This window comes from Xenopus laevis, chromosome 9_10L, assembly GCF_017654675.1.
Source record: "Xenopus laevis strain J_2021 chromosome 9_10L, Xenopus_laevis_v10.1, whole genome shotgun sequence".
Taxonomy (NCBI): domain Eukaryota; kingdom Metazoa; phylum Chordata; class Amphibia; order Anura; family Pipidae; genus Xenopus; species Xenopus laevis.
Window position 1 is genome coordinate 130,886,032 of NC_054387.1, and position 20,064 is coordinate 130,906,095.

The window sequence follows — 20,064 nt, forward strand, 5'->3', positions numbered from 1 at the left end:
ATTCAGGTCAAGGAAAGAACGTTTCTCATGGTTATGGAAACTGAATTAAAGCATATGTTTGTAACAGGCTACTTCCAACTAGATTGGGTAGAGCATGGGTTACATAAGACCTTTTTTCAGCAGGTTTGGCCCGTGCTATGTGGAAGGGGTGAAGTAAGGATGTGGCTGAGCTACATCTCTCCACTGCCAAAAGTAATAAAAATAGAATAGAGGATGCAATGGGTTCTTTCAAAACAATCAACAGAGGCTTCATTCATTTTAAAGTGCCACAGGGTTGAATACTCCCAAGCACTGATAGTAGAGACAGCAAATGTGGAAACACTGTAGGAATAATTTGGGGAGTTAAAAAGCTCACCTTCTAGGGTCTTGGTGCTTCATGTGGTCTGGTTTCCCTACAGTAGACGTGGATCAGAGAAAGGACTATGCCCGATTCCCTCATCAGTACTGCTGTCCCTTCATTTAGGCAAGCAGAGTCTAGTAGAGAGCTACTCCCTTCTATTCCCGCGGTTGGAGCACAGGCTGCTTTATAACAGTGCTAACTGTCTTACTGTAATTCTGTTAAGGTTGACTTGGCCTGTTCTAAATATCCAGGAAGAACAAAGGGACAAAAAAATCACGAGTTATAATTTTGACAGATATCAAGACAGTGGAAACACACAGGTATGGGACCTGTTATCCAAAATGCTGAGGACCTGAGGATTTCCAGATAATGGATCTTTCCTGAATTTGGATCTTCATACCTTAAGTCTACCAGAAAATCATATAAACATTAAATAAAGCCAATAGTCTGGTTTCGCTTCAAATAAGGATTAATTATATTTTAGTTGGGATCAAGTACAAGTTACTATTTTATTATTACACAGAAAAAGGAAATCATTTTTAAAAATTTGGATAACTTCAATACAATTGATTCTATGGCAGATGGAGTTTTCTGTATAGCATGTTTCTGGCTAACAGATCCCATACCTGTACAAGCACAAGGGCTTTCATGAACATTCCTATCATAAAGCTGTTGATTTCTAAATTTCCTTTGTATCATCGAGATCTAATCTGTAGTTGTTTTTTTCACGACAATTATCAGATATATCCTATAATAACAAGCTCCATTCCGGCCATTAACACTACGGCCTCATTTTTAGACCTCGTTCAACTATAAGGAGGCCCATGTACAAATTTTTGAGATTGAGAAAAGAAAAACACAATGCAAAAAAACTTACCAACAATAGCTTACTTATTTTTATTTCTATATTACAATATTTACACTGCAAATAATTCACTCACTCACTTCACATTTAAAATGTTATTCTTGGACCAGCAAATGTATTTTTTTTAGCTATACTATTCGGCCTCAGTGCATTGTGCCTGATTCTGAGCTTTGAGATGGAGCCAGTACTTCAGGATGAAACTTCTTTGAGACAGTTATTGTTTCTCCCCTTCCCATAGTATTATACCATGATCCTAGGTCGTGTTTGCATTGCTAAAAATCCCTAGCCCCAACTATTGTTACATTGGGTTTTCCTGCTTTGGTGCTATTCTCACTTTTAGCAATGCAAACAAATCCTTCAGCAGAGGTATCCAGTAGCTGTTATATGGTTAGCTGCCCATTGTTCTGTTGTTAGGCTGCTGATGCACTGCTGGGGAGGGGGGGTGATATAACTTCAACTTGCAGTACAGCAGTAAAGAGTGACTGAAGTTTATCAGAGAACAAGTCACATGACTGGGGGCAGCTGGGAAACTGACAATATGTCTAGCTCCAAGTCAGATTTCAAAATGAAATATAAAAAAATCTGTTATAATTTTGACAGATATCAAGACAGTGGAAACTGTCTTAACGTTAAGGCCAACACAGGTATGGGACCTGTTATCCAAAATGCTGAGGACCTGAGGATTTCCAGATAATGGATCTTTCCTGAATTTGGATCTTCATACCTTAAGTCTACCAGAAAATCATATAAACATTAAATAAAGCCAATAGGCTGGTTTCGCTTCAAATAAGGATTAATTATATCTTATCTTATATAATTATACACAGAAAAAGGAAATCATTTTTAAAAATTTGGATAACTTCAATAAAATTGATTCCATGGCAGATGGAGCTTTCTGTATAGCATGTTTCTGGCTAACAGATATAAAAAAAATATATAAATATAAAAAAATCTGTTCCTTTAAAAAAGATTTCAGTGCAGAATTCTGCTGGAGCAACACTTTTGTGTTTTAAAAAAACACATCACGGCACAAAATATTCCTGCGTATGTTTTTTTTTTTCTTTGAAAAAGAAAGTTGCAGATCAACAAGAATCAAATTTTTCCACTCATTTTAACGAGGCTAAAAAAACTTAAAGGTTTTAATTAGGCATGCACCAAATCCAGGATTCGTTTTTTTTCAGCAGGATTCTGATTCGGGCGAATCCTTCTGCCTGGATAAGCCAAATCCAAAACCTAATTTGCATATGCGAATTAGGGGAGGGGAGGGAAAACGTGTCACTTTTTGTCACAAACAAGGAAGTAAAAAATGTTTCCCCTTACTACACCTAATTTGCATAAGCAAATTAGGATTTGGTACGGTATTAGGCCGAATCTTTCGCAAAGGATTCGGGGGTTCGGCCGGATCCAAAATAGTGGATTCAGTGCATCCCTAGTTTTAATGAACTGCAAAAGTAAATAAATACATTTGTTAGAGATTATTACCACTGACTTCTGTTGATTTTGGCAACTTTTCCCAACTGTTCATGTTTTCAGAAAATACTTGGGCATATTTTTTGCATGACACATTTTTTTCTCCACCTTTTTAATGAATTGTAGAAAAAAAAACACTAACTCGGTTTGTTATAAAACTGCCCTTGTGTGTGTGATTAGGTAAAATAGAATAAAATAACGCATGAGTAAATAGACGCGGTTTAGCGGTTCTGCAGCTTTGAGGGTCGGGCAGCAGGTCTTCTCAATATCGATTTTTACTCCTTTTTTCTGATCATGTCTACTTCCGATGATGTCACTTCCGGTTTAAAATGACAGCACTTTCTGTTTTACTCCTTTTTTCTGATCACGCCTACTTTCAATGATGTCATTTCCGGTTTACAATGACAGCACTTCCTGATTCTTGATGGTCAGCGGGTCGCAGATAAGGTACTTGCGGGTCGGGTAGCGGGTCCAAGCGGGTAAGAATGCTGGTTGCATTAACATTAACCTTACTCCGTGGCGCCTTGCACTTTCCCCAAGGTAACACTAAAGGACCTCTGGTGCCTCTAAATGTGAAAAGATGCAATATTACAACAATTAAAATCAATACGTACATTATTATATTTACATATAATTACATTTAATACATTGTAGTATAAAGAAAACAAACATTAATACTATCTTGTTTATACCTGTCCCAAGAAACTGTGGGGCAAATTCACTAAGATTCGTAGTTGTGCCAGGCGTAACTTTGCCGCACTTCGCCAGGCGTAGTTTCGCCAGCGCTTCGCAAATTCACTAAAATCCAAAGTTGCACTCAGGGGTAGCGTAAGGTTGCGAAGTTGCGCTAGCGTTGATTCACTAAGCGAAGCGAAGTTACACTAGCGATGATTAATTTGCATACGGCGCCAAATTCAAATTTCAATGGAGGAATATGTAGCAGCACTACAAATGCCTGGGAAACCTTCAAAACATCAAATAAAATTGTTATTTTGCCCTACACATGTGCCCACTGTCTAGGTAAGTTGCCATGAGTTAGGAAATGTAGGGGGGAAGGAGGGGAGCACCAAAAAATTTTCAATCTTTTTCAGCCTATCACCCATAATATAGAAAACACGCCAGCGAATGTTAACTTTTTTTTGAAGCAATCCCTATCTACTCTATTGCTCTTCGCCTGGTCTGAGGTGGCGAAGGAAGTCTAGCGTAAAAGGTAGCGTTCAGAACAATGCGCGCGTTAGTGAATTTGTGTAGTTATGTCCGTTGCGCAAATTCGCCAGGCGTAAGGGTGCGAAGTTATGCCAGCGTCCATTAGTGAATTTGCGAAGTAACGAAAATGGGCAACGCTAGCGAATTGACGCTAGGGTTAGGCGCATAGTGAATTTGCTCCTGTGAGCCTTCAGCAGACACCCCGTCTGTTATACCTAAAAGTTTAAAGATCTTACTTTGCAGGTAAAAATAAAATTGATATTTAATTTTGCACTAGGTTTTGCATTCTTCTTTCTAAGGTTAGTAAAGAGCTCTTCTGACCAGATTCCACCAGTCAATACCTACACACCAGTGCAAATACATACATAAAATAAAAGCAATGTTGATGAATAGCTTCCCGGGAATAGGGTTCTTGCAGGCTGTAGAGTTTGGGTGTGTTTTATATATAGTTAATTAAGATTTGCTTATTTAAATAAAAAAACTTGTCTGGTGAGCCTCCCACAGTATAAAGTAGATATACAGCCAGTCTCTGTACTCAATTGCTACAGAAAAGGAAAGAATCATGAACTGGTTGCATTTGGTCAGTGCTCTGCTCCTACTGAACTTGGGTAAGTGTCTCTACTGCTCATAAAGCCTTAGTCTGGGATCTACTTCATATATATATATATATATATATATACCCCAAGTTTACTGATAACTGCAACTCGTTTTTTTTTTCTTTTAATTGGGGGATCATTTGTTCCCCTCAAAATGTTGCAATAAGAGTTGGCAGCACAAGAACTTACGATTTGATAATGGAAGTGCATGGCAATCTTTTTGTGCAGATAAAGTGTGTTTAATTAAAAGGGGTTGTTCACCAATGAGTTAACTGTTAGCATGATGCAGTGAGTGATATTTTGAGACATTTTGCATTTGGTTTTCATTTTTTATTATTTGAGGATTTTGAGTTATTTAGCTTTTTAATCAGCAGCTCTCCAGTTTGCAATTTCAGCCATCTGGTTTCTTGGGTCCAAATTATCCTAGCAACTATGCCTTGATTTGAATAAGAAATTGGAATATAAATAGGAGAGGCATGAGTAGAAAGATGAGTAATAAAAAGTAGCTATAACAATACATAGTCTTGTAGTCTTGTCTAGACCTGGTGCCATATGAAGAGGTGCTCACTAGAGGGTCCAACCATGTTTCTAAATGGCCTCAAAACTGATTGACTTCAGCATCTGAAAGCTTGCAAGGTCATGTAGAATTCTATGACTAAGTGCCCTGGGGGGCACGAAACGCGTAGGGCCAATCGAGATACTGTTCCTTTTTTTAATGAATCTACAATACATTTTTTAACTTTATTTTTGGCGGCCCTTGTGGAGTTCTTTTGAGTGCCCCTTACCCCTCTTCTTGTACTTCAAGGTCATGTAGAAGTCAATGGCAGCTGCCCTTTTGAGCTTGCAAACTCACGAAAATGATAAGTAAAATACAAATTTGATTTCACTCAATCCAGTATTTTATATGCAAATGTTTTAATGAATAAGCAAATATATGAGTTTTTGTAAATGATTTGAAGTTTATTATTATAAAATTGCACAAATTCAAATTTTGCTACATAGATCACTGAGCTTTCTGATATCTGCTCTAATAATGTCCACGCTAAGGGGCTGAGAGTAGGGATTTGACACCTTCATTTTAAAACACTGCAAAGTAGTTCCAACAAAAACCAGGCAGAAGGCTGTATATTGCACTACTGTTCTATCCTCATGCACACACACATATATATATATATATATATATATATATATATAATGCTTGCAGTTGTACAGTATCAAGCAAATGGATTTTCTTTGGCATAACTGCTTGTGAGTGTAACATATATATTATCACACTGGAATGGAATGCATTGCAGTTAATGTTTTCTCCTATGTTTGTTTAGGTTACTATGTGTGTGCTGAAGATGACAATGAGCCAAGTAAGTGCATTGTAAAATAAATCTATCATTTCTTACAGATCAATTTCAATAGGCTATTAAGTATGCTGGTAATAGGTAGTGTAAGTATGTCTCATGTCTAGTAGGATCTATAGCTGTCTTCTTCTTTCTCTCTATACTGCATCATATTCTTTTAATTTGTATCCCATTTTAAACAAAAAAACAGAAGGGCTTAAAGGAGAACTCAACCCCCCGATTAAGAAAAGCCCCTACCTACTAAGCAAGATAGCTCCCCTCCCTTTCTTTCTCTTCTGCATACTTCAATAGGTCTGAAAAGTTCCCTAAAATATTCCTCAGGTAGAAACACGCTTAGGAGAGCACTCACCCAACAAACGAGTCAGGAACCGATCAGAGCAGGCTGTGCTGGCAACGCGGTATAAAGCGTAGCAATTTGTATCTGTAAAGTCTTTAATCCACGGAGCACTAGACCAGGTCGGAGCTTAAAATTTTCAATTTATTGAAGATCAAATAACATCAATGAAAATACACCAACAGTGCATCAAACAAAGCCCTGACGAAGTGGCGTTGAGGCCACGAAACGCGTAAAGCGTGGGCTTTGTTTGATGCACTGTTGATGATTTTCATTGATGTTACTTGACCTAAAATATTGCTCACCTAACAGTGCAGCGTAAGCGCAACGGAGCTTGTGGGCAACATCTTCTGGATTTTTCTTCAGGTCCTCTTCGGCAATTGGGGTTCTCTTTGTCAATTTCTGGCACTTTAGGCACATGTGCAATCAGTATAAACTTAAAATCCATGGAAAATGATCAACAAATGCATATTCGTTATTTAGGGTTCTGTTTTCTTTATTGTGCGAAACCAGTTTTTGGAACTGTTTTAAACAAAATACATGATCACACATAATAAATGGGTCAGGAAAATCAAAAGACAAAAAATAAGACAATGTTGAAAGCAGAAGAAAACAAACAAAAGTTTGGAAGAAGTGGACAACATTTATGGGGGTTATTTATTAAAACTCGAATAAATCTCAATTTTAAATTAAAACAAAATCAAACTAACTCCCATCCACACATTTAACTCATTTATCAATAGTACTTATTGAAAAAGTTGGAGTGAAAAAACATAGCAACAAAATCGACTGTCAATTCAAATAGTGTGACTTTGTCTGACGCTCCAAAAACTTGACCTTATTGAATTGTTGCTGCGACAACTCGAATTTATCGGATTATCGGTCGAAAACCAGCGATGTCAGGAAACATCTTCAGGGACATCTGCCATTGATTTCTACATGACCTTGACAGGTTTGAGATGGAGTATTTTTGAATTTAGATTTTTAGCAGCTTTGGGGTTTGATCTCTAAAAATTCTAGTTTTCCCCTCTTAAAACTTGACCAGAAGAATTTGACGTCTAATAAGCATAATGCCTTCAATAAGGATTGATTATATCTTAGTTGGGATCAAGTAAAAGTTACTGTTTTATTATTACAGAGAAAAACCAAATAAATTTAAAAAAAAATTGAAGTTAGAATCATATGGGCTTCCCATAATTTGAAGCTTCTTAGATAACAAATCTCCTGTCCTCTCCTAATACTGTGCCTTTTTCTCAATATGTAACTACTGTATTTGTGTTTTTCCCTCAAACTCATTTGTCATGATTGTTGTGCTACTGCTGAGTTACAGGTTGTATTTTATTACAGTACTTGTGTGGTCATTTATTATGCATAATATTTTATTCAGGTTGTTGGTATGGTCTTAAGGATGTGTGCTCCACATGTTTATTTACAGTATCATGTGTTTTAATGGGTTTTTATATTTGTTAAAGGAAAACTTTTCCCCCTGAACAATGTAAGTCTGTATAAAAAGATATTGTATCAAACAGCTCATATGTAAAATCCTGCTTCATGAAAATAAACCATTTTCATAATAATATACTTCTTTAGTAGTATGTGCCATTGGGTAATCATAAATAAAAAATTGCCATTCAAAGAATAAGGGCCACCCCCTGGGATCTCTTCCTGTTACAGTTAGAGCTGCAGTATTTCTGGTCAGGTGATCTCTTCCTGTTACAATTAGAGATGCAGTATTTCTGGTCAGGTGATCTCATCCTGTTACAGTTACAGCTGCAGTATTTCTGGTCAGGTGATCTCTTCCTGTTACAATTAGAGCTGCAGTATTTCTGCTCAGGTGATCTCTTCCTGTTACAGTTAGAGCTGCAGTATTTCTGGTCAGGTGATCTCTTCCTGTTACAGTTAGAGCTGCAGTATTTCTGGTCAGGTGATCTCTTCCTGTTACAGTTAGAGCTGCAGTATTTCTGGTCAGGCGATCTCTTCCTGTTACAGTTAGAGCTGCAGTATTTGTGGTCAGGCGATCTCTTCCTGTTACAGTTAGAGCTGCAGTATTTGTGGTCAGGTGATCTCTTCCTGATACAGTGAGAGCTGCTGTATTTCTGGCCAGGCGATCTCTTCCTGTTACAGTTAGAGCTGCAGTATTTCTGGTCAGGTGATCTCTTCCTGTTACAATTAGAGATGCAGTATTTCTGGTCAGGTGATCTCATCCTGTTACAGTTACAGCTGCAGTATTTCTGGTCAGGTGATCTCTTCCTGTTACAATTAGAGCTGCAGTATTTCTGCTCAGGTGATCTCTTCCTGTTACAGTTAGAGCTGCAGTATTTCTGGTCAGGTGATCTCTTCCTGTTACAGTTAGAGCTGCAGTATTTCTGGTCAGGTGATCTCTTCCTGTTACAGTTAGAGCTGCAGTATTTCTGGTCAGGCGATCTCTTCCTGTTACAGTTAGAGCTGCAGTATTTGTGGTCAGGCGATCTCTTCCTGTTACAGTTAGAGCTGCAGTATTTGTGGTCAGGTGATCTCTTCCTGATACAGTGAGAGCTGCTGTATTTCTGGCCAGGCGATCTCTTCCTGTTACAGTTAGAGCTGCAGTATTTCTGCTCAGGTGATCTCTTCCTGTTACAGTTAGAGCTGCAGTATTTCTGCTCAGGTGATCTCTGAGGTAGCACATCACAAAATGGTGGTTCAAGGCAATAGATGTTAAAGGGCAATATTTACATAAATATATATTCCAGTTTGGTGAGATTCTTTAATATGCCACGTATTTAATATAAACTATCTGTTTCTTTAGTATTAATTTTAGGGGTATAGTTTTCCTTTAATATTTAGTTTTTATACCATGGTGATAATTTGGTTCACTTTTGCCATAATTAATCATAGAATTAGGGGATGGTGTATTTACAGTCTATATACACACTCACACACATCTTCCACTTTTACTATTCTTTCAATTTGCAGCCTGTGGAAAATCTGTTGTGGGCACCAGTCGCATTGCGGGTGGGCATGAAGCCAAGAAGGGGGAATTTCCTTGGCAAGTAGCTGTGTGGCTTCCTGGTAAAGTCTTCTGTGGTGGGACTCTCATCAGCGATTCCTGGGTCCTGTCTGCAGCTCAGTGCTTAGATAGGTCAGTATACATACATACAGTATATATATGACTAAATATATTTAATATTGCAAGAGCCAGAGTATGCCTCCTGTTTTTATATACCCTCCAAAAGAAAATTTGGAGGGTATATATCTAGTATGGTAAGTTGAAAGAGGAACATATCTATTTTCATGCATAAATCAGAATTTCAAAAAGTCACAGGATAAGGGAAATCACTGATTCTGAGTGATGATGGGACGGGGTAATCAGCAAACAAATAGCAGTTTTAGAGACACAATAGATGCTATCATTTTCAGTTGCATGGCTGGTGCAAATAGATAATAATAATAATAGATGAATAGATAATGGAATGCAAAATAATGGGTTATAAAAGTGCAATTACTCTGAAACCATCTCCAAGTGGACTTTCTGACCTCTTTCCCATCCTGACTGATGAACATTTCTTTATTTTATAGAGAAAATGCCTCCTCTGCCGTTGTCATTCTTGGAGCCAATAAACTATCTGGAAACCACAAAGAGGAAACTGCCATCCCAGCGAAAACACTCATTATACATCCTAATTACTATCTCTCAAACATCAGTGGTGATATTGCCCTGATAGAACTTGAAAGACCTGTGCAGTACACAAACTACATCCTCCCACTGTGTCTTCCCCCACCCACAATATCATTTACACCAGGACAGCTTTGTTATGTGACTGGCTGGGGAAAAATGAGGTTTAACAGTGAGTATCTGTTCATTCCATTCTTTAGTTGCAAAGACATGGTTTTTAACTTCAGAAAAGTTCGTTGTTGGTTTGTAAATGACAAAGAGAGAGAAACAGATCTGCAGACAGTATTGCTATTATACAAGACTTCTTCAGATATAGGTTCTTATGTTTTTCAGGTGGTCCTTCTTGATGTTGGGTTGAGGTTATTCCAATAAATTGCTTTTCAGTTAATAGATTTCTATGATCTATACCCTGCTGCTTAGCTGCACTAAGGGGGTGCAGTGGGATAGGCTTATGTAGGGTTTATTTTAGTGATGAGGGGCTCTAGAGAATCTTGACCCTAACCCGACCACAGAGAACCCATACCCGGCCCTAACCCGCCGTGTGCTCCTATATATATGCCTGCCCTGCTATGACATCATGGAAGGGGCAAAACACACTGGAGTCAGTATATAAAAAGGAGTGCGTCCGGCAGTAGTGGGGCACTAGGAGACAACAAACTATGTGCAGTAGTCGCCCCCCACCCAACTCACAGGCTTTGAGTTGACTGCACATGAGATGAGCACTGGAGATATTATAAGTCCACTTTCGCACAATTCATATACAGCCATACAATAAATAGGTCTCAGACATGTTTCTCCTGTTATACTGTCCTACCAAAAAATATCTAGAAAATGTCATGAATACAGTTCATGGCCAATGCTGGGCAGTCAAGTTGAATTGAAGCTCAGAAATGTGCTGCAATTCAATTAGAGTGGAAGACAGGGTGCAAAGTGCAAAAAAAATTTCAGACTGCAACCATTTTTGGTACTTTAAATTGCCCTAAAAGTTTATGAAAAACATCCAAGTAGAATGCACACATTCAATAAATGTGTTCTTCCCTTTATATTTTACACAAAACATACTTAATTGTTTTGCTCTGTACATTTTCATACACCCTATATTCTCAAACCCAAGTAACTCTTGTATAAATATATATATGAAAATTCTATATCAAACAAGAGAATTATTTCCATTATTTTTTTTTTTCTGTTTAAAGGAAAACAAAATCTTACCTTACCATCTTTGCAGTAATGAAAGTTCTTTATATAGTCTACTAAATCACTAAGTTTTAATCATAGGCATTCAGATTTGTTTAAATTTAGCTCCTGAATTCCCATCGTTTCAGCTATGATACAGCCGCCATCTTGATAAACTTTTCAGCAGATGTGGAAAAAATTCTCTCCTTGACACCAGAGCTTGTCAACAGCAATCGGTAGGGGTATACGTAGGATTGTAGTATAGAAACCGAAAATTACTTATTAGGAATTTGGTGACTTCACCCTAGGGCTGAAGGCTGGTTTGGAATAGAGCAGCAGATGGAGCAATTGTAGAAGAAACAGCAAGTGTTTTAAAAACTTTATAAAAACACAGTTAAAAAGCATAGAGGCACATTTATTAAAAGTTGAGGGTTTTGGGGGTACAGGTATGGGATCTGGGAACCTGTTATCTAGAATGCTCCTGATTATGGAAAAGCCGTCTCCCATAGACTGCATTTTATCCAAATAATCCAAATTTTTAAAAATAATTTTCTTTTTCTCTGTAATATAATTGATATTTAGCTTTATAAATGACTTTTACATAAATATAAAAAAAAATATTTGAGTTGAATCTAGCTTCTAGCTTATTGATTTAACATTTTTCTCATGGAGATTTTTCCCTCCCGCAGGCAGTGATCCAATTTCGAACGTCTTGCGTGGGGCAGAAGTGCGCTTGATAACGTCAGAGCTTTGCAAGGATTATTATATGATGAAGAATGATTATAACATAACTGCAGATCTGATTACCAATGATACCATATGTGCAAGGGACATCCATGGTGTTCACAGGATCTGCAACGTGAGTTCCCAAAAAAAAAGGAAATAAAAAAACTCTAAGGTGACAATTAAGTATTCCTGATCATTTTTAATTTTTGTTTATTATAAATTATAACAACCAAAATCGTAATTTTTCAGCATATGTATCTTGGTATGCGAGTCCTTGTGGAACAGCTCAAAAGGGGCATTGTCCATGAACGAGCATGTTTAGATAAATTGCTGGTGATACTTCTGCAGATAAAAGTTATATAGACACCTAGGGGTATATTTATCAAAGAGTGAAGTTCCGCCACTAGAGTGAAATTCCGCCACTCTCAATTCATTTCTATGGGATTTTGAAAGGCGTATTTATCAATGGATAAAAGTGAAAGTTCACCCTTTGATAAATACGCCTTTCAAAATCCCATAGAAAGGAATGGAGAGTGGCGGAATTTCACTCTAGTGGCGGAACTTCACTATTAACTTCTCTCTTTGATAAATATACCCCCTGGAGAGCAGCTTGGTCTATGGCCAACTTGTACAGTGTCAAGGGAAAGGCCTATAACAGACACGGGTGTGAGTTTGAACCTGGAGAGGCTCAATGAAAAGGGTTTCTTCTTTACTATTGAGATGATAAATCAGTTTAAAAAAAAACTTGTGGAATTTGCAATATATCAGTTCACCCATAGGATAACTGCAGCTGTGCTCCACATTTTATAAAGAATAAAGCTCTGCAATATAAAGAGAACAGAATATAGCTCATCACAGCAGATTTACACATATGTATGTTTTTGTCATGGTTCAAAAACTGCCATCAGCTTCAGACTCCGAATCAACTTGTTTTGGAAAGGCTACATGTATATATCCCAGACTGCCTTTACTCTTTCAAAAAGCAGAATACCAGAAAGCTGAAGAAGTATTGACACATCTGTTAAAGCTTGTGCCAAAGCCTTTTTTTTTTATTAATACAGGGTGATGGAGGTGGGCCCCTTGCATGTTCTGCAGGTGACAGTTGGTACGTGATGGGAATAGTCAGTATTGTCTTTCGCTGTGGAGAAATAGGGCATCCTGGGGTTTACACGTCTGTTCCTTACTATATGGACTGGATACGAACGCATGTTACTAGTTCTGCAATAAGAATAGGACCAATATCTGGAGTGGAACTAAATCAGCTAAGTTTGATGTCGTTTCTCCAGTCGTTATGCTGGTTAGTTCCTCTTATCTCATTCCATTTATTCTCCATGTGCTTTGATGCATATATTTTAACTATTTTTCTGGTGCAGGTTTTGGTTCTGTGACCATATAAAAGGCACAAGGCTGCAGGCTGAGTTATACAGGGAACTCTGAGTATCACTCATGTATTATAAGGGATAATGTACCCCCTACTGTAAATGATAAGGATATTAGAAGTCACTGAGGGGTTGTTCTGTGACCATATAAAGACACAAGGCTGCAGGCTGAGTTATACAGGGAACTCTGAGTATCACTCATGTATTATAAGGGATAATGTACCCCCTACTGTAAATGATAAGGATATTAGAAGTCACTGAGGGGTTGTTCTGTGACCATATAAAGGCACAAGGCTGCAGGCTGAGTTATACAAGGAACTCTGAGTATCACTCATGTATTATAAGGGATAATGTACCCCCTACTGTAAATGATAAGGATATTAGAAGTCACTGAGGGGTTGTTCTGTGACCATATAAAGGCACAAGGCTGCAGGCTGAGTTATACAGGGAACTCTGAGTATCACTCATGTATTATAAGGGATAATGTACCCCCTACTGTAAATGATAAGGATATTAGAAGTCACTGAGGGGTTGTTCTGTGACCATATAAAGGCACAAGGCTGCAGGCTGAGTTATACAGGGAACTCTGAGTATCACTCATGTATTATAAGGGGTAATGTACCCCCTACTAAACTTCACGACTTTGCCTTTGAAATCATGGAACACATGAAAGGTTCAGGATTCAAACACTTGCTGTACATTCCTAAATGTTTCTTAATTCCTATGAATGACATTGTATTTATTGCAATTAAAAAGTCAGTCATGTCAATATTATCGTATTTACAGTATTGATGCACATGCATATAATTATTTTATTTTTTATAACAGGATGATTATTAGAGAGTCATGGTTGGTTCTGATTGTGAGTGCTGCTATTTGGCTGGGATGTTGATCTCTGGAGATGACTGGGAGACAGCAACACTCTAAGTTGCACAATCTTCGGGCTACAAAGTTTTGGAATACCTGATACTTGTCATACTATATATTGATTTACCCTTCCATGCTGCACCATTGTGTAAAGTTCTGTGAGCATTACGATACCTAAATGTCTACATAATAGTATTAAAGTTTAGGCAAACCCTCCTTAATAAGGCCATAAATCATCACTGCCGTACTGTGAGATAAACCATTCAGTGTGCACATGCTCTTGTCTAAGAAATGTATCACATTTTATTCAATTTCTTCTGTATGTGAATTTACGATAATCATAACGGTACAGTATAATAAACTGTAAACTAATTAACAATACATGAAATGAGTCTGTAAGTATTTCTTTGGGCAACTTAGAAAGAACTTCTCTGAAGGGCAACTTGGAACAAAGGTCTTTCTTTAGTAAGGGGGGAGATTTGGGGTGAGAGCTTATTTGTACCCTGGGTACACCTGGAACTATAGCAGGGTGACTGTTACCCCAATGTTTCTATATATCTGTAACCTTGTTATGAGCTAAGGGGGCCCAGTCTGAAGGTCAGTTAGGGGGGAGATTTGGGGTGAGTGCTTATTTGTACCCTGGGTACCCCTGGAACTATAGCAGGGTGACTGTTACCCCAATGTTTCTATATATCTGTAACCTTGTTATGAGCTAAGGGGGCCCAGTCTGAAGGTCAGTTAAGGGGAGATTTGGGGTGTGTGTTTATTTGTGCCCTGGGTACCCCTGGAACCATAGCAGGGTGACTGTTACCCCAATGTTTCTATATATCTGTAACCTAGTTATGAGCTAAGGGGCCCCAGTCTGAAGGCCAGTTAGGGGGAGATTTGGGGTGAGTGTTTATTTGTGCCCTGGGTACTCCTGGAACTATAGCAGGGTGACTGTTACCCCAATGTTTCTATATATCTGTAACCTTGTTATGAGCTAAGGGGCCCCAGTCTGAAGGTCAGTTAGGGGGAGATTTGGGGTGAGTGCTTATTTGTGCCCTGGGTACCCCTGGAACTATAGCAGGGTGACACCCCAATGTTTCTATATATCTGTAACCTTGTTATGAGCTAAGGGGGCCCAGTCTGAAGGCCAGTTAGGGGGAGATTTGGGGTGAGTGTTTATTTGTGCCCTGGGTACCCCTGGAACTATAGCAGGGTGACAACCCAATGTTTCTATATATCTGTAACCTTGTTATGAGCTAAGGGGGCCCAGTCTGAAGCTCAGTTAGGGGGAGATTTGGGGTGAGTGTTTATTTGTACCCTGGGTACCCCTGGAACTATATCAGGGTGACACCCCAATGTTTCTATATATCTGTAACCTTGTTATGAGCTAAGGGGGCCCAGTCTGAAGGTCAGTTAGGGGGAGATTTGGGGTGAGTGATTATTTGTGTCCTGGGTACCCCTGGAACTATAGCAGGGTGAATGTTACCCCAATGTTTCTATATATCTGTAACCTTGTTATGAGGTAAGGGGGCCCAGCCTGAAGGCCAGTTAAGGTGAGATCTGGAATGATTATTTGCTGACCACCCATGTTAACACAAAATACTTTATGTTCTATTTATTGGATATTGCTTTATCTGGATATACCAACAGGCTTCTCTCTTTCCCTGCCCATATATATAGAGGACAATTACAAAGTAGAATCAAAGGGTGACGTGTCCTACGTTATTAATATTTTGTTCCTCTAAAAGAGTATGGAGTTATTTACCAATGAGGTGCTACTAATAAGTACAAAACTTTAAAATAAAGTGCACAGTTCACTTAGTGCTTACACCTACATTTTGCATTACAGTAAGTCAATGAACAATATTTGGTCTTGGTAGGGTTTATTTAAGTCGTATCTCTAAGCATCACAAATGCACTTAGGTTCTAATGCTGGGTTGTCAGGCAATGCCTCAGTTGTATCCTCAAGGAACATAAAGTACATGTCCCAAAATATTATGTTATTATCAATACAGAACCATATTAAATATTTTAAAAAATTAAGTTTTATATGTGAAGGCAACACGAGTAACAAGCAAGGCAATTTGGCCAATGTCTCATTATATTTCTCTGTAAAAAGAAATACATATGAAAAATGCTGCCTCTTAAAGGAAAACTATACCCCCCAAACAATGTAGGTCTCTATTAAAAGATACTGAGTAAAACAGCTCATGTGTAAAACCCTGCTTCATGTAAATGAACCATTATCATAATAATATACTTTTCTAGTAGTATGTGCCATTGGGTAATCATAAATAGAAAATTGCCATTTTAAAAAACAAGGGCCACCCCGAGATCGTACGATTCACTGTGCACACATACATACCAACAAACCACATGTTAGGTCACATGAGCCAATTAACAGACAGAGTTCTGCCTTTTGCTTCCTCACTTCTTCCTGTTACAGTTAGTGTTGTAGTATTTCTGGTCAGGTGATCTCTGAGGCAGCACAGATAGAGTCACAAAATGGTGGTTCAAGGCAAGAGATGTAAAAGGGCAATATTTATGTAAATATATATTCCAGTTTGGTAAGATTCTTTAATATGTCATTCAATTTGATATAAACTATCTGTTGCTTAAGTATTCATTTTGGGGGTATAGTTTTCCTTTAAAGACTGTATTTGTGTAAGGACCATCCAGGATTTGAACACTTGGGAATGGGGTTGCTGGACTTTCAGTGCACAGTTGGTGCATTTACCGAGTGAGCCACTGGAGGCTTTTTGGGCTATCATGAACTCTTGTGTTTAAGGTTTCTATTTATCTTCCTGTTCTCAGTATGTTTCCTCCCTGTTTTCCACCCACCTCGTTTACTCTCATGTGTCTCCTATTCCCTAATCGTTTGCCCTTTATAAACCACTCCCTGAGCTTTGCTCAAGGCTGAGTCATTGTATGTGTATGAGTTTGAACCTGTTTATATTTTGCTCTGTTCCTGGATATTCCTTGTTACAAGTTCCAGAGTCTTGTTCCTGTGTTTTTGTTCCAGCTTTTCATTTCCTGCCTGGTAAAGACTTTATTTTTGACCTGTTCCTGTTTTGCTTAAGTTCCATTAAATCTTGTTTATTCACCATGTCCGCTTCAAGTATTTGTGGCTTTTTCCCTGAGCTTCCACCACACGCACTACCAAGTGTGAATTTAACTCCCGTTGCAGAGGTTTCCCGCTGTGATCGTTACAATTTGGCTTTCAAGGAAAATCTAGGGTTGCCATCTGTTTGGTTTTGACCCAAATAGTTTTGGTTTTTCTTAGGCTATTAGGGTCACAACTACATGCTCAGGTTTGATCTGGTCAATAACCACCTCTGATGTCCCAACCCTGCCCACACAAGGCATGAAAACTCCCCGAAATGTTGTGTCCTCACCCTATATGTCACTGCTCATTAACATTAATTTACAAAATATACACCTCAGATTGAATTCCAAAGAAGCTTTCTAAATTATTACCACTGAATTTTATCATTTAAATGTTTAAGATTTTAAATATGGCTAAATCTCAAATTAAGTTAAAAAATTTTCTCAAATCGTGACAAAAGCTCTAAAAGTGTTACTATACCAAAAACCACGAAGAATAGAAAATGTATTTAAATTGGAAAAAAAATGCTCAAAGGACCCCTCTATGCAAGTTTGCATTCATTCGTTTTTAAATCAATGTAAGGAAAAATATTCAGACTGAGCAATTTTCTATTATTTAAATCAAATTGGGAGCAGAATCAGTAAATACTGTTAGTGAGCATGTCGGAGACCTCTAGTGACCAAACAGGTAAAACCACAATCTCAATAATTTCTCCAAGACATGCTATTCAATAAAAAAATATATTTTATTCACATCAGTAGTTAAAAAACATGTATAGTATTCCCTCTAACACCTAACGCGTTTCATGCTTACCCAGCACTTAGTCATAGGCAGAATCCCAGGATTCTGCCTATGACTAAGTGCTGGGTAAGCATGAAACGCGTTAGGCGTTAGAGGGAATACTATACATGTTTTTTAACTACTCATGTGAATAAAATATATTTTTTTATTGAATAGCATGTCTTGGAGAAATTATTGAGATTGAGCAATTTTCTATGATTCCCTAAAAAAAACATTTTAATGTAATTTGAAATATATTTATTAAAATATTAATTTTCATTTTTTTTTTTTTCATTTTAACTTCATCCCACATTTTTTGCCTGGACTCCTGGCTTGAAACTTCAGGATCTGCAGCAGAAAAAAAAAATAATAATTTTATTAGATTTATCTAACATAATTCATATTTCTTTGTTTCAATATTTTTCTAATTTCATAAAAGATCCATAATAAGTTTTTGGTAACAGCCCAAATAAATATAAATCACATAACATATAAACATTTACATAACATATTTGAGACAAATTATATATATAATACAGTGACTTTATCAAGCTTTGCTGCCATTATTCTAAACACAATGGGTGAAATATGAGGCACATAGTTTGCCCCAGACATAGTAACCTGTAAGAACATCAGATGTTTACTTACAAATTACAAATCAGTGACTACTCCCGGTTGCTTTGGGTTGCTACACCTGGAAACCTCAATAGGGTGGAAGTTTTTTCTTGGACTTGGGTCTATTTCAGAGCAAGGGTAATGGTGGGGAGGATGGGTTGAGTAAAAATAAAATGATATAGTAGTAAATGGCATTTGTAGGTGTGATGTACTCTCAAAAGAAAGTTTCCCTGCTGGGTGATTTTACATGAAACAAGACCTATCTCTCTCATTACTATTTTACCTAAAATGGTTCTTTTAAGGGAGTTTTTGTTAGGCGAGTGCAAATTATTTTCCTGTAAATGTACACGGCACACACAGTAATACGTTAGTACAATTAAATACAGCACTTTTGTTGTTGTTTAATAAAAGTACATTAAAAACACCATTTTTTATTCCACACAGATCATGTGTTGCAGTAGAATGTAACATAGTAAGTTAGGTTGAAAAAAGACACACGTCCATCAAGTTCAAACTTTTAACTCTATTTTAACCTGCCTAACTGCCAGTTGATCCAGAGGAAGGTAAAAAACCCCCATCTGAAGCCTCTCCAATTTGCCTCAGAGGGGAAAAAATTCCTTCCTGACTTCAAGATGCAATGAGACCAGTCCCTGGATCAACTTGTACTATGAGTTACCTCTCATATCCCTGTATTCCCTCACTTGCTAAACACCATCCAACCCCTTCTTATACCTATCTAATGTATCAGCCTGTACCACTGATTCAGGGAGACAATTCCACATCTTCACAGCTCTCACTGTAACAAACCCCTTCCCAATATTTAGGCGGAATGTGTATCTTGTCAGTTGCAAGTTATATATTCATTATGTATAATTTCTACTCTTCAGTATCTAAATTAATTCTGTTTCTCTTCATTCCTCATATCTCCCCACACTAAGGTATCAAAGGTCAAGCTGTGTTTTCCCAAAGAAAAGAGTTTTTTGAGGTTAGTTTCAGTAAAAACCTTAATTTTTCGGGATAAAGAGATTTATTATGCAAAAAGCCTGAATCCAAAAATACTCCAGCTCAAAATTGTTGAGGTCATGTAGAAATCAATGACAGAGGTCCCTTGAACCATTTGAAGATATTTTTAGTCTTCATGATTTTCGGGGTTTTTTCAGTGGTTTGCGCTCGAAAACTCAATAAATTCGAGGTGTTCAAGGTTTTTTCGGCAATAACTCGATCAATTAGATAGTATTCAAGTTTTCCCCCAGATTGCATTCAATCAAGTTGTTTACATTCAGTTTTTTTCATAAATAAGCAAACATTTGAGTTTAATCGACTTTTGATAAATAAGCCCCCTATATCTATTATATGATATGTATCTATGTGTACACAGATCTCTTTCTTAGATTCAAACTATTCTGAAATCCAATTTTTCACTTAGCTCTACTGAAACCCAAACAATGCTCTTCTTAAAATTATTTTTAACAACATTTACTTGTTTAGCTCACCGTACCAATGCAATGCCAGATCTCCATTATGGGCAAGTATCTCCTTTTTTCTCTCTGTTATTAATCTTGTCTTCTCTTACCTTATCGCCTCTTTTTCTTTCTCTCATTCCTCTTCCTTT

General features: G+C 37.6%; 1 protein-coding gene across 1 annotated transcript; it reads left to right on the top strand.

The window, feature by feature from the left end:
• The first annotated feature begins 4,408 nt into the window (after window positions 1–4,408).
• LOC108703883 (serine protease 33) lies at window positions 4,409–14,344 on the top strand. Its single transcript, XM_018240187.2, has 7 exons — window positions 4,409–4,489; window positions 5,800–5,835; window positions 9,116–9,281; window positions 9,719–9,987; window positions 11,681–11,850; window positions 12,779–13,014; window positions 13,925–14,344. Exons 1-7 carry the CDS (start codon window positions 4,444–4,446, stop codon window positions 13,986–13,988), a joined length of 987 nt encoding a protein of 328 aa, XP_018095676.1. The 5' UTR covers window positions 4,409–4,443; the 3' UTR covers window positions 13,989–14,344.
• Window positions 14,345–20,064: the final 5,720 nt, after the last annotated feature.